Source organism: Elephantulus edwardii, unplaced genomic scaffold (assembly GCF_000299155.1).
Source record: "Elephantulus edwardii isolate Elephantulus edwardi_28Jun2011 unplaced genomic scaffold, EleEdw1.0 scaffold00007, whole genome shotgun sequence".
In the NCBI taxonomy this organism is placed as follows: domain Eukaryota; kingdom Metazoa; phylum Chordata; class Mammalia; order Macroscelidea; family Macroscelididae; genus Elephantulus; species Elephantulus edwardii.
This window is the reverse complement of record NW_006399757.1, coordinates 574017-589609: the sequence shown is the minus strand read 5'-3', so window position 1 is coordinate 589609 and position 15593 is coordinate 574017. Positions and strand designations below refer to the sequence as shown.

Below are 15593 nucleotides of genomic sequence, written 5' to 3'. Positions count from 1 at the left end.
GAAACGACTCGACGGCACATAACAACAACAACAACAACAAGTGTTAAGAGGTCACTGTTGTCGTGTTTAGGTGCCATTCAGACAACTGTGAATCAGCAGAGCAGAATCTTCCCTATCTCACGCCATCCTCACGATCTTTGCCATACGCTAGCCCATTGTCACAGTGCCTGTGACAGCACACCTCCTTGCGGGTTTTTCTCTCTTTCATTGCCTTCTACCTTTCTCAGCATAGTGTCTTCTTCCAAGGACTGACCTCTCCTCTCTAAACCCTGTTTGTACTTCTGCTGAGACAGATTGGTGTTTTAACAGTCTGTGATATATTAAATACTCTACCAACACACCAATTAAAAACATTGATTCTTCTTGGTCTTCCTTGTCTTGTTCAATTTCTATATGCACGCTATTGAAAATATCATGGCCCTTTATCACTTTGAAGAGGTCCTTCACAGCAGCTTTTTCATATGCAATTTTTCCTGTTGATTTTTTGGTTGTTGATACTAGAGGTACTGGTAATGGAAAATATCATTGACAACTTCATTCTTTTCTTCATCAATCAGGATATTGCCTATTGGTCCAGTGGTGAGGATTTTTGTTTTCTTGATATCCAGATATATTGAGATGTAATCCATATTGAAGACTTTGGGAGCCCTGGCAGTTTTGTGATAAGGGAGTTTTGCTGCCACCTGAAACATTTGCTGCTCAAATTGGCCAGCTGCTTCATGGGAGAAAGGTGGGCAGTCTCCTCCTGGGTGATTTACAGTATCTGAAAACTAGAAAGTCAGCTGTGATGGGTTCCAACTTGACAGCACATAGTGGCAACAATTTCAGGAAAAAGATGGACCATCTACAGCCTCTGAAATCTGCTGGAGGGTCAACTATGAGTGGCATCTGACTCAATGGCAATGAATTGTTTGGGTTTTGAGTCTTGAATCTTCTTCAGCAAGTACTTCAAGTCTTCTTTCTGTACACAAGGTTGTGCTATCTACATAATACAGTTCTAGCCATATTAAAAGTGGTGGACTCTGTACGATGGTGCTCTTGTTTTGGTAGAGGATCTGTGTGGATTGTGTGGTGGTTTTTATTTAAGCCTCTTGTTTAGAGTCAACAAAACCTCCAGGAGGGCCCTTATATTTAAAAGTTGGGCCCAAAGGATTATATTTTGACCCCTTGTTACTATTTTGGGGGGGCTTTTAGAAGAAATAAATATGTAGCTGTTGTAAGTAATACAGCACTCTGGTGTATTTGCTGAGCTGAGATAATCTGGGTTTGCTGTGACACTGAACAGTTTGCCATTAGAGTCTCAAATGCCATAATGGAACAACTGTGCCATAGGTTTGCCAAACATCATTATGGCTACCCATCATGGGAAGTGTTTGGTGGAGCTACCAGACTGATTAAAGTTTGGAAGTAGGAGTGGCATCCATTTCCTAAACCACATGCCTGTGTAAACTCTATGAATCTAGAGAAATGGTGATAGTTGCAGAAAGGCTTCAGGCCTTTTGCTTATATATATACCCCTCAGGCCCGACTGATATTTGAATACATGGACCCTATATCTATTTATATTTCTATTTATATAAATAGATATAGGGTCCATGTATTGAAATATCAGTTGGGCCTGAGGGGTCTAGTGCTTTTTTGGAGGAACATTCTTAAAAATTTTCCAGCACTCTTCTCTCAGTTTTTTGCTGCATTGAGGTAATCTGGGTTTGCTGTGATGCTGAACCTTGTGTCATGGGGGGACAATTGCCATAATGACTGCCCAAAGTGGACAGTGTTTGGTGGAGCTCCCAGTTTAAGACAAGTTTGGAAGCAGGAGTGGCCCCACTTCCTAAACCACATGCCTCTGGAAACTCTTTGAAATGGGAGAAACAATGATAGATATAGAAAGGTTTCATGCCTTTTGTTCATAGGGTTGCTGTGAGCTGTGCTCGACTGGACGGCATTGAACAACAACATCTCAAAAAGCATTTAGTCATCTTCTGAAGCAGCTGGATTCTATAGAGGTTTGTTTTCTAGTTCTGGTGAGGATTAGGGTGGAATGATTACTCGCCATTGGGTGTGAGTTGATTGTATTCAGCTTCCAATTGGAAAAGAAATTTGGTCAAATATTCTTCTAAGTGGTATAGTACTGATCTGTCCATTTGCTCTATAGAGGGAACTTGTGGTTGCTGTGATGCTGAACACTGTGACACTGATGTGTCACATATGATAATGGTTAGCCATGGTGGACAGTGTTTGGTGGAGCTCCCCAATTAAAACAAGCTTGGAAGCAGAAATGGCATTCACTTCTGAAATTGCTTACCTCTGGAAACCCTACGAACCTAGACAAAGGATGAAAGTTACACAGGTGTCAAGATCTCTCGTTCATAGGGTTACTAAAAAGTCACCTACAGCTCGATGGCACTTAACAACAACACTACCACAAGAGCCACGTGGTTTTTTGTCTCTCAAGAATGATTTATCATCAATAGTAATTAATTCTATATAATACAATGTCTGTGAATGAGTGTATGAAACACACTGCAAATGAAGGAGTGTATGAAGCACAATATACACGAATGAAACACAATGTATATGAATTATTGTGTGCAAACCAATAAAAAAGAAAAAATAATTTTTTAAAAAAATAATTATTTAACACCGCTGTTTCTTTCTGTTAGGTAATAAAAACACATCATACTTGATATGCTTCTTTGCTGTGTTCAGACTCCTAAATTATTCCCTATCATCTGCCACTGCCCAGCCCCTTATTCCAACCTAACTTTCATTCTCAACTCATTGTCTCATTAACGTTGGGACTGGGTCACAGTTGCCTCTCCAGCACCCATCTTTCTCCCCTGGTGTGACTAGTGCATTTGAATCGAGAGATAACACATTTGGTTGGAATGCAGCTTCCTAGGGACTATTGGTCTTCCTCTGATCTACCAAGAGTTCTGTTCATCTTTCCTTTTCCTATTCTGTTTCATGTCTTTCTCTCCATTCAAGCTTATAAAAAAATTTTTAAAAGGATCATCAATGGGAAAAGAGAAAGATTCTGCATCCAGTGATATGTGCATCCAGTAAAAAAAAATGTATTTGTATGCACCATGTTTAACACAAGAATAAAAGCATGGGTGCTGCATCCAGTAAAAAAAAAAAAAAAAAGAATGTATTTGTATGCACCATGTTTAACACTAGAAGAAGAGCCTGGGTGCCAGAAGGCAAGGCTTGGTGCTGCAGATCTTGTGGAAGTTCTTCACTTTAATGACATCTCCTTGGAAGCCACCATGGAGCCTTGGTAGTGAAGAAGGTTGTATGATGGGCTGATGACAGCAAGGTTGGTAGTTAGAGTTTACAAGACACTAAGTGGGAGAAAGTTGAGGACTTCTGCTCATGTTAAGGTTGTTATGTGCCATCAAGTTGCTTGTGACTCATAGTGACCCTAAGTACAACAGCCCTACACCTTGCTCTATCTTGTGCTCTATCTTCTTGTCTCTGACACACCTACCCCCATTACGCCAGTCACAGAATCAATCCATCTCATCCAGGGTCTTCCTCTCCTGCACTGTCCCTCCACCCTCCCAAGCATGACATCCCTCTGCAAGGACTGATCCCGCCTTGCAACATGTCCAAAGTATGTCAGACAGAGGTTCAGAATCTTTGCCTCCAAGGAGCAGCCTGATTTCACCCTCTCTTGGATGAAAATGTTTGTTCTCTTAGCAGTCGATGGTATATTCAATACTCTTCTCCAGCACCACAGCTCAAAGGCATCAATTCTCCTTCTATCATCCCTAGTCATTGTTCATAATTCTGATGCATAGCAAGTGATTATGAAGACTATGGCCTGGAACAGGTGTACCTTAGTTTTCAGACTGATATCTTTGCTCTTTAGTACTTTGGAGAGGTCTATGACAGCAGACTTACCCAATGCATGTCGTCTTTTCATTTTCTGGCTGCTGATACTAAGAGTATTGATTATGGAGGCAAGCAAACTAAAGCTGTTGACAATCTCTTCACCGTCTATCATGAATGATGTTACCCATCAGCCCAGTGGTGAGAATCTTTGGGGTTTATGGGTTTAAAAAAAAAAAATCCACTAGTTTATTTACAAAATTTGAATACATTGCTTTCAGGAACAAATTCTTTCAATTTCCCTCACCCCACACTCCACAAATCGTACAACCCCACGATTAATCCCCCTACCCCTACATATTCTCATCCCTCTGCTTCCAACTTCTCCCACCCCTCTTGCATCCTTATACTCATTATATAATAATGGTTTTATACAATATTTATCCTTGTGGGACAGAGTGAGTTCACTCAGCATAATGCTATCCAGTCCCTCCCAAGTTAGGTAATAATTTACAAAGTCATTGCTCCTGCGCGCTGCATAGGAGAATCTTTGTTTTCTTGACGTTGAGCTTCAATCCATATTGAAGGTTGTAGCCCTTGACCTTCTGCAGCGAGCACTTCAAGGCTGCCTCAGTTTCAGCAAGCAGGGTTGTGTCATCTGCATAATGCAGATTGTTGATGAGTCTTCCTCCAATCCTGATACCACACTTATCCTTATAGAGCCCAGCCTCCTGGATAATCTGTTCCGCATATAGAGTGAAAAAGTATGGAGATAGGACACATCCCTGGCCAACACCCTTCCCAATTTTGAACCATGCATTGTTTCCTTGCTCAGTTCTGAAGACTGCCTCCTCGTCCGAGTATAGTTTTCACATAAGCACGATCAAGTGTTCTGGGATTCCCGTTCTTCTCAGAGTCAGCCACAGTTTGTTGTGTATGTTGACGTTTACAGTCTTGAGAAATGATGGAAGATCTTCATGAGTGGTAACTGAATCTAAAGCAGCGAGTTCTGGCTTAGTGGTAAATTGGTTTGGGGGCTCTTGCGGTCTAGTGGGTAAGGAGTACCGTTATCAATGCAGAGGCAGCTGTCGAAATCCACTAGCTGCTCCACGGGAGAAAGATGAGCATTCTCTCTCGTTACAGCCTCTGAAAATCCGCTGGACGTCAGCTCTGAGTAAATTCGTCTTAGTTCCAGGCACAGGTGGTGTTGGCGCCCAAGCTGCCTGCCCTTTTGTGCAGATTCAGCCTTAAAGGCTGAGAGAAGGCTGGGGAAAACCCAATGTATAAAGGTGTCTTTGAACCTTGAACTCAGACCTGCAGGGCGCAGCGGCAAGGACACGCCTCCAGGAGCAGCGCTGCCTTGGCGGCAGGCAGGGTCCTAACCGTGAACCTGTCCCTGGAGACTCCTGTGGGCGGGGCAGGGCGGGCGCCAATGGGCCGGGCGCCTGGCAGCCGCGCCTTCCCGGAGCGCACCGAGCGGCTCTCCACCTCCTGGAGCCCCGAGACCATGGGGAAGCTGCTGGCTTTGACCCTATTGGGGATCGGCCTGGCCCTAGTTGGGGAGAGATTATTGGCATTTAGGTGAGTTTGATATTTTGGGGGCGTCTTCTGCTTTTTCTCTCCTTTCCCAAGTTAGTTGAAGGGCAGCCAGGTGTCCTCTTCAAGTGCGCGCAGAAATCAGAGGCTTTGGGAGCCCCACGTTTCCTTCCCTGACAATCCCTGGGATGCTTCTCTGAAAAAGTTTCTTCGGTGGAAACTGGGCTGACTTTCTAAAATTCAGGGTGGAATTGTTCCTATTTTTTTCTTTTTTTTCTGAAAGTCGTGACCCTTTTCCCAGGGCTCCCTTGGCACTCTGCTCACGCAGAAATCAACTCCCTGGGAAGAACAGTTCTGGGAGGGGATCAAAATATCAGCTGAATGTTTATGACCAACTTGGACATTGCCCAAGGCCAAGTCTGGTTGTACTGAAGAGTGTTGGGTTATATAAGACCGACGATGATTTAAACAGCTAGCCAAACGGTGAGGGAGGGAGCTTAAGCCGCAGGTAGTAACTGACATTTTCTAGGTTTCCAACCTTCACAGCCGACGATCTGTAATAATTATCTCAGGGAAAGTCTGTACAGGGCTAGAAAGATGGAATGCTAGGTGATGACTGGCGACCTTAAGTGGGTCTAAAATATCTACTTGTTTTCAGTTGTCACCCTGCTGTTTGTATATCTTTAAACAAGAATTGGTTTCCCCCAAATTCACCTCTAGAATTTGTCACTGTACCTAGTCCAGTCTGCAGAATTTATTATCATATTTACTACCAGTCCCCCTAAGTGATAGTCATACACCCTTCTCTCATAAAATATATAAAAGAATTTTTTTTTAAAAATTGGTATTAACGTAAGTCTATGTGTAAAGTCTTTCTTTTATGTAGAAAGGAAAAAATCTTTGTAGAAGAAAGCAACATCTTGTTTTCACGGTGCTTCACAAGAGGTTGAGGCATAACGTAACCAATTGGTTAAATTGTGGTCAGTTTAATTGATTTGCATGCACAGTTAGTATAAAATAAAAAAAATAAAAAAGCAAAGTTAGAGGATATTACTTTTATCTTTTAATATATGGAAAACCTTATTGATTTGGAGGAAGGAAATTGGAGGGGGTTTTGAAATGCAAAATCATTGTGTTAAGGGAAGAAAGTGAAGATTTACAATAGCTCCTTTGCAAATGAAAGAATATAATTTGTTTTTTTTTCAATTAACAATATTATTCTATTACTCATACTATTAAAATGTATATTTTATCTGGGCAGCAAAATGTTTATATAATCACATGTGAATCTTTGTAATGACTGAGTGGAATTATATTATCACCTTTACATTCCTCTGATAGAGTTAATCAATAGGAAGGTGACCAAAGGTCATGTTTGAGTGTTGATAATCTCTGGTGTTGGATTTTCTTGTCCACAGTAAAAGAAGTAATATGTCCCGAGAGGTGAAGCCAGTAGTACCTGGAAACTGTTACCATGTTGAGGGAGTTGGTAAGTATGTAAAGTATCTAGAGGAGACAGTACAAGTTTTTCTATGATACAGTCCAAGATTTTCATCACCATTTATCTGCCAAGGCATGAATACCTGTCACTCTATAAAAGTAGGACTTCTACCTCCATCACTTTACCCAAGCAACACAATCCAAACTCTCTTCATCATTTGAAGACTGTCATTAACTGCTTCTTGGTCTTCTCCAATACCTCATTTTCCCTTTTTTCTGTTGCCTGTCTTTTTTGTTGTTGTTGTTGTTATTGTTCTTTCTCTTTATCCCTTCCTCCCTTTGTTTGATGGCATTTCTGGCTTCAAAGTTGACTTCTTTAAAAGTTTACCAGCAAATACTAAGAATATAACTTCACCTTTACCATACAGCTTACTGAGATTCTGAAATCTAAAAAACAGTCACATACCTAACAGCTCAAACGTCAGGTCTTCATATTTAGTTAGCAAAGGGCAGCTGTATCTCACTCAGTGCAGTCTAAAACCTACATCGTGTTTCTGTAATGACCTTCCTCATTTCTTAGTCCACCAACTCTTCATCTGAACTTCTCCATGGGCAGTACTCCATTCTTAAGAGACACTTCAAAACTCACAGACCATTTGTTTTTTTCTCTGCTCCTCATTCTCCATGTATAACATGTTGGCATTTTTCTTTTCTGTTCTGTCACACAGAACAAACCTTATCTACTAGTTACTGCAAGAACTTCTTATTTAAGTTCTTAGCTTCCAAGTCTTTCTGACATTGCTGAGACAGAGAGAAAGGGAGGGGTGGACGGGGAGAGAGAGAGAGAGAGAGAGAGATCTTCAGAGCTCTATTCTGTTCACCTGTTCTGGGAATGTGTGCTTTCAATTTCTCACCTTTGCTCATGAAATTCTCTTTACTTATTTCTCTGTCTTTGCTTGCTGAAATCAGAGGCAAAATCGTCTCTTCACCGGCTGAACTCTCCAAGCACTCCACAACTAGGATTCATTTATGGCACCTGCCACACTTATTTATTTTAGAGCTATCAGTATTCTTTCTTTCTCTCCCCATCAGATTGTAAACTCCCCAGGGTCAAGGACTGTGACTTACTTATCAGTGTGTGGCAGGATAGTTTGTTGTAATATGAATTCATATTTTTCTTTTTCTTGCTGTAGAAGAAACAGAAAGAATAAGTGCTTTTTGTGATTTTGGTTTTCTTTTTCTTTTCTTTTAAATTTATTCCTCTCAATTTCTAATGAAAAGCAGCCTGAACTTTGTGCTCTGTAGTCTTAGGGGAGGTTTGTGCTGTAAGTGAAAAGCACAAGTAGCTCTGAGACAAGTCTCTTCCTGACGTGTTTTCAAAAGCCTGAGCTCCTTCAAGGGACTTGGATGGAAGAGGGATAGATATGTGGGTTTATTTTTAAATAGCAGAAACTCTTGCCTCACTGTCTAACAACCTTCTGAGAAATGAACAAGAGTTCAGAAAGATGGACACAGGGTAAATTAAGATGATTGGACCCTTTGCACTCAATTCAGAGGTGAATTATAGCACTGCTTAATATAAAGCCATGACATGGACTTGACACTGAGTAATCCAGTAGCGACTAGTGTGGATCAAAGACCAAATGATCTTCCTGAAAATACTCTGGCCAGTTTTAAGACCAATTACCTAGGATCTTTGTATACCCTAGCAAAGAGATGCAGCAATCCCTTAGATGGGGGTTCAAGGTCAGATGTAACTTGATTTAAAAAGTAACAAAATGTGATATTCATTTGTTTACTATTTTTTTCAATAATATTTATACATGCTACCTACACTACTTACACTTGGAACACATTAGGATGATTATTTTGTTAAAGGGTGGATAACAAATATTGATGAGGACATAGAGAAATTGAAACCACCATGCATTGCTGTAGGAATAGAAAGTAGGTACAGCTTCAGTGAAAAGCAGACAAGTAGTTCCTCAAAACACTAACATATTATTGCCATTTGGCCCAGTGGTCCACTGCTAGATAGATATATATATCTCCTAGAGAGGGAAAAGGAGAGACTCAAGTCAAGCAGCTATTTCTACATGTTCATGACAACATTATTCACAGTAGTCAAAGCTGACAACAAACCTCTGATCAATGAATGGATTAACAAAATATGGTACAAATATATAGTGGAATATTATTTAACCATAAGGAGAAAAATAAAACCTCTGATACACGCTATGATGAGGATGAACATTGAAAATAACATAGTGTGTGTAACAGGACTCAAAATATTGCATGACCTTCTTTATATGAAGTATCTATAGTAGTAGCACAGTGCATACAGTTAAAAGCTTAGTAGTTGTTGTTGTTATGTGATGTTGAGTCACTTGTGCCTCAAAACAACCCTATGTACAATGACCCTGAAATCTGCTCTACTATGCCAACTTTACTGTCTCTGACACACTACCCTCTTACCCCAGTCACTGAGTCAATTCATCTCATTGATGGTCTTCTTCTCTTTCTCTGTCCCTCCACCCTTCCAAGCATGACGTCCCTCTCCAAGTACTGGCTCCTCGCAACATGCCCAAAGTATGTCAGATGAAGCCTCAGAATAGCTGTCATTAGGGGCCAGGGAAGGGTAAAATGAGGAGTGATTGCTTAAGTTTCTGTTTAGAATGATGAAAAACATTTACATTAGGGTGGTTTTGATAATTATGCAAAATGATGAATGCAATTAATGTAAAACAATTATATATTTAAACTGGCAAATGTTTTTCATATATATTCTATATTGTTGTTGTTGTTGTTATGTGCCATCGAGTCACTTGCAACTCATAATGACCCTATGTACAAGAGCTCTAAACTCTGTTCTATTCTGTGCCAACCTAGCCATCTCAAATGTACTCATTCTACCACTCCAGTCACAGAATCGATCCATCTCATCGAAGGTCTTCCTCTCCTGCGCTATCCATCTACTCTGCCAAACATGATGTCCCTCTCCAAGGACCAGTCTCTCCTTGCAACATGCCCAAAGTATGTCAGACGAAGATTCAGAATCCTTGATTCCAGCTTCACCTTCTCCAGGACAAACCTGTTTGTTCTCCTAGCAGTCCATGGTATATTCAACACTCCTCTCTAGCACCACAGCTCAAAGGCATACATTCTCTTTCTATCATCCCTATTTACTGTCCAATTCTCTGATGCATAGCACATAATTGTGAAGACTATAGCCCGGAACAAGTGCACCTTAGTCTACAGCCTGATGTCGTTGCTCTCCAGTACTCTTGAGAGGTCCCTCACAGCTGATTTTCCCAGTGCAATTTGTCTCTTGATTTCCTGGCTGCTGTTACCAAGAGTGTTGATTGTGGAGCCAAGTAAACTAAAACTGTTAACTATCTCAATCTCTTCACCATCCATACTGATGCTGCCAATTGGCCCATTGGTGAGAATCTTTGTTTTATATATTATATAGATCTACATTAATGCTTAAATATATGCCAAATATGATGGCACTGCAGTAAAAACATTAGAAACTCTCCATACCAGCCAGAAACAGAACAAATAAGCCTATCCGGCTGCTTTATGAATGGTTTATTGTCTATGAAGCACTCTGTTGAGCCCTAAACAAACAGCTATGTAATCTTCACAATCCGTTTGTAAGGCAGGTGCTGTGCTAGCTGTGTTTTGGAAACATGGAATGAAAAGATGGAGTAAGTGATTCACACAACAGTCCAGAATTAGTGAGTGATATGCCTGGATTATGAGCTCTGAGTGGTTTTCTCTTCTGTGCCCTCGCACTTCCTGTTCATAGTCCTGCTTTTCTTATCTGCTGACAACACTTTTTTTTATTATAGAAGCTTCAGGTAACCAAATTGAAGCAGCAAACAACAACAACAACAACAACAAAAAAAAATAATGGAAATAAGCCAAACAATAAAATTGGAAATATTAACAAAAGCTGACCAGAACCTTGAATAGGCATGCTAATTATTTAAATAAAGATTACTATTAAGACTACAATGTTGTTGTTGTTGATTGTCTTTGAGTTGAGCACGGCTCATCACAACCCTATGAACAAAAGACTCGAAGCCCCTCTACAATTATCGTCATTTATCAAAGTTCATAGTTTCCAAAGGCATGTGGTTTAGGAAGTGGGTGCCACTCCTGCTTCCAAATAGCTGGTGGAAAAATCATCAGAATAATTTTTGCAGGGCTATGTTAGGCAGTAAGAAGGGTGGGGGAAAATTTTGGTTTGTATTTTCTCTAAGACAGAGACATATGGAGTTAATTTATTGTTAGGAGAAATGTTGTTGTTGTTGTTATGTGCCGTCTATTCGCTTGCGACTCATAGTGACCCTATGTACAACAGCCCTAAACTCTGCTCTGTCCTGTGCCAATCGCACTGTCTCTGACACTCCCATCCCAATTATCCCAGTCACTGAATCAATCCACCTCATAGAGGGCCTTCCTCTCCTGTGCTGTCCCTCCACCCTCCCAATACTTCCTTTTCTAATTTAACTTTTTTATTATGGTTTGGGTGGAAGGTTACAGAGCAAACTGTCTTTTCCATTCCACAATTTATATACATTTATTTCATGACATGCATCATTGTTGTCGTGTACCATAGAGTCAGAACTGAACCATAGCTCACCCTCCAGTGGGTTTTCAGAGGCAGTTAATCACATGGGAGGAGATTGCCCATCCTTGTCCCATGGAGTGACTAGTGGCCTCGAAATGCATGCCTTCAGAATTGCAGTTCAGCTTCTTTCCACTAGGCCACCAGAGCATTTCCCAAAATGTAACATCACTTTTCCTGTTTCTTCCCTGTGTTCTCCCTTTCTATAAGTCTTTTTGTCTTATCCCCTTCTGGTTTCTGACAAATATCCTTGGAAAAATGCTGCTCTTCCTCCCACACACACCTTTTGATTTTATATGGCTTGTTGTTTTAAGAAGTGTGTGTGTCTTCTTCGTCTGAAACTACATTTTCTTTCTCCAATTCAAGGAAAAGTTGGACGATTTTTCCTCCCAGATATAATATCTTCCAGATACTTCTGTGTGAAATTTATCTTTGTTCCAAGAATGTATGGGTCAAAGATTGTTTCAAAACAGGAAATCACTTGGAAGTCACATTGTCTGTCCCCAAGGACATGTAACCAAAGCCACACTTGAAATAGGGACATTATTAGATCCTACCCTTATGACATCTTTTCCCTCCTTCTGTGACTTCCACATTCCCCATGTTCTGCTTCTACTCAAAAGTTGATTCCACTTGATTTCTTAGCAGTCAGAATCCTCTCACCATTTGTGAGATGATAATGATAACTGGTAGTAACTTTGAGGTGATTGTTTGTCAGGTTCTTATAGGTTTCAGCAAATAGGGTAATGGTCAAAAGGCAAAGAAATGACATTATACCACATATTGAGATTAATAGATTAAAAAGTAGAGATGATAGATGATACCAAAGGTTGAGTGCTTGACTGGTAGCTGAAAGGTTAGTCCTTAGAGATGCTGAGTACTTAGAGTACTAGGTTAGTACTTAGAGTACTAAGAGGTTAGGTATGTCTTGGAAGACAAGCCTGGTGATCTGCTTCTGATAGGTCCCACCCTTGGACACCTGTGGAACACTTGTGTTCAGTACATGTGAGGTGTATACGATCTGGTATCTACTAACAATTATCCATAAGGCTGATTTTAGATTTAACAGTGGAGGGTTAATGATAGCTGAGCACAAGCTAATGAGTGTGTGGGGAGAAGTAACAGGAGAGTGCCCCTGGGCCTCCTACTCCCACAGGCGCAGTTGTTGTTGAGACGCACTGGGCCCCATTGTGCAGGTGTAGCACTGGCAGGTGGAGGGAGGGGTGAGAATATCGTGTAGGCAGCACACCTTTGAATGCAAAATACTAGCAATTTCCTCATATTTTGGATAAAATGGGTAAGTGAAAACAGGCACAACGCCTTTGAAAAACGACCCCTTCCTGTTAATAAGTGAATTGCTGAAGTAGGCAGATGTTGTCACAGGAGATACAGGAAATGGTGCTGAATGAGAAGCCAATATAGAGAGCCACTGAGGGTATAAGATACCGAGAAATTAACACTTAGAAGTTATTTAACCTCAAAACTAGACAAAACACTAGAAGTGAAGCCAGTTTATCTTTTTGCTTTTATAACTAATCATGTCATTATGTCCAGCATGTCTTTGTACTGCTACAGTGAAAATGTAGACATTATGTTAGATGAAAGTATACAGTGTATGAGAAGACCTTGCAAATTGGGACCTGGTGATTTGCTTCCACAAAGATTACAGCCGAGGAAACTATAAGGAGCAGTGCTCCTCTGCCACGTGGAATTGTTCAGTTGAAAATTGATGTAGTTTAAACGCTACAACAAGGACGTGGTAATGAATGAACTGAGTCTTTGTCTCCAGGTAACTAGTTGTCTAGTAGAATCGTGGCCAGTGAAAAGATTGTTGAAGAACAGTGGGAAAACGTGGTAGAGGTAGTCTCAGGTGATGGTATTAATATGTAAAAGGGATGCTGGAATTTGGGGCATGGCTCTCAAGCTTATCTCCAAGATCTGTGGTTCTGAGCCAAGTGCAGATGGGAGTGGAGCAGAAAAGGTGTGGGTGTGACGGTGAATGAGGAGAGAGCACCACACCACGTGCACAGGCATGCAGGTGAGGCACCTGCACATGGTCATGTCCTGTTAACACAAGGACTACCACACAGCTGGAATGCAAGTGAAGAGTGTGAGAACTGAAGAACAGAGCCTGCGACCAACACACGGAACCTGTGGAATTCCAGACCAAGGAGCTTGGGCTTTATTCAGCAATATCTGATGAACCTCAAGAGGGTTCTAAGCAGGGGCGTTACAAGGTCAACTTTGCAATTAAAACAAAACCAAACCAAACCTTTAGTAAAGAATGGTTTTAGGGGAGCTAAGCTGATTGTAGGAAGCTGTTGCCGAAATCATAGCAGTTGTAGCGTGTAATTGACAAGTGATCCAGTAGATTTGGGGAGTAAGGAAAAGGAAGAAATTCCAGAGGTTCTTCTTTGGTTCCATTGAGTGGGCACAACTCTGAGATGACCCTCTAGTGAGTTTACTGATGTTGTAAATAGTGTGAGAGGAGATTGCCCATCCTTCTTCCTTGAAGCATCTTGTCAGTTCAAGCCAGAAATGGCATCCACTAAAATAGAAACATAAGAAAGAGAGCAGATTCAAAGAGGAAATGCCTAGGTCAAATTGGGCCCTGTTGGCTTTGAGAGTGTTAATATACCTTTGAATACAGGGGCTTGGAACCTGGAAGAAAGATCTGAACTTGAGTTTGAGATAGTCAAGATGGAATATACCCTGAGAAAATGAAAACTAAGGCACAGAGACTTTTACACCAACGCTCATAGCAGTATTATTTATGAAAAAACATGGACAAGAACATGGAAACATCCCAAATGCCCAACTACAATCAAATGTATTGAGAAAGTATGGTACATTCACATAATGGAATACTGTGCGGCACAGAGGAGCAATGACTTTGTAAATTACTACCTAACATGGGAGGGACTGGAGAGCATTGTGCTAAGTTAATTAATTCAGTCTCATAAGGTCAAATAATGTATAAGACCATTATTGTAGAATGAGTACAAGGATGGGGTGGTTAATTATGTTGTTGTTGTTATGTGCCGTTGAGTTGCTTGCAACTCATAGCAACCCTATGTACAACAGCCCTAAACTCTGCTCTGTCCTGTGCCAATCGCACTGTCTCTGACACTCCCATCCTGATTACCCCAGTCACAGAATCAATCCACCTCAGAGAGGGCCTTCCTCTCCTGCACTGTCCCTCCACCCTCCCAAGCATGATATCCCTCTCCAGGGACTGGTCCCTCCTCACAACATGTCCAAAGTATGTTAGACGGAGCCTCAGAATCCTTGCCTCCAAGGAGCCACCCGGTTTAACCCTTTCCAGGATGAATCTGTTTTCCTAGCAGTCTATGCTACTCTCAATACTCTTCTCCAGCACCACAGCTCAAAGACATCAGTTCTCCTTGTATTATAGAGGTACACAATTTGATTGGTAAACAAAAGGAGAAAGATCTGGTGTGAAAAACAATGTATAGGAACTCTATGAACTTTGCATGTAGACCAGTATAAATTTTTTTTTAAAGAGCATACTTGGAAGAGTGGAGTAGAACATACAGTAAAATAAATGCTCTGCCACGGGAAAGTTCCACAGGCAAAGCTTGGGAAATATCCATGTTTGAGAGGGTGGTGAGGAACAGCTTAAAAGGAGCTTAGGGAGGCATATTCAAAGAGGAAGGATAAAAAACAAATACGTTTGTGGGTTTGTTTTTTTTTTTAAATGCATTTGTTTTTATGTTTAAATTAAAATAAATTTTAAATTGCCTTATTTAATGCACTGCATAGTCCCAGTGTTCCCCTTCGAAATAGCATTAAGTATTCCAGGCCATCCAGATACTATGTATAGGTAGAACTTGATTAATTAGTATACTTAGAAAATAGGAAGTATTTAATTATCAAATTGTTAGTTGAGGCTTAATCTTAACCTTCATTATAGTGAATAAAATGAAAATTGTTTCTGTTTTCCATGCCTGTTGCCCATAATTCTAATGATTCAGATACCAATTTTCTTTGGCTTTGTCTACTTTCTTTTTCTGAATTCTTCCCTCCCCTGTCCCAACTGCTTTTTGACACCCTAGTGACTCATTTTCCCAGATATTCTAATTACTATGGCTGTGTAATAAACTATCCCAAAAGTTAGTGTTAGCTG

General features: G+C 40.7%; 1 protein-coding gene across 1 annotated transcript in view; it reads left to right on the top strand.

Moving 5' to 3' along the window:
* Nucleotides 1-5266: 5266 nt before the first annotated feature.
* The window catches only part of PON3 (paraoxonase 3), a 34087-nt gene continuing 23760 nt past the window's right edge, over nt 5267-15593 (top strand). The window contains exons 1-2 of the mRNA XM_006880372.1: nt 5267-5415; nt 6789-6859. Coding sequence (XP_006880434.1) covers nt 5267-5415; nt 6789-6859 — 220 coding nt within the window. The remainder of the gene's footprint in view (nt 5416-6788; nt 6860-15593) is intronic.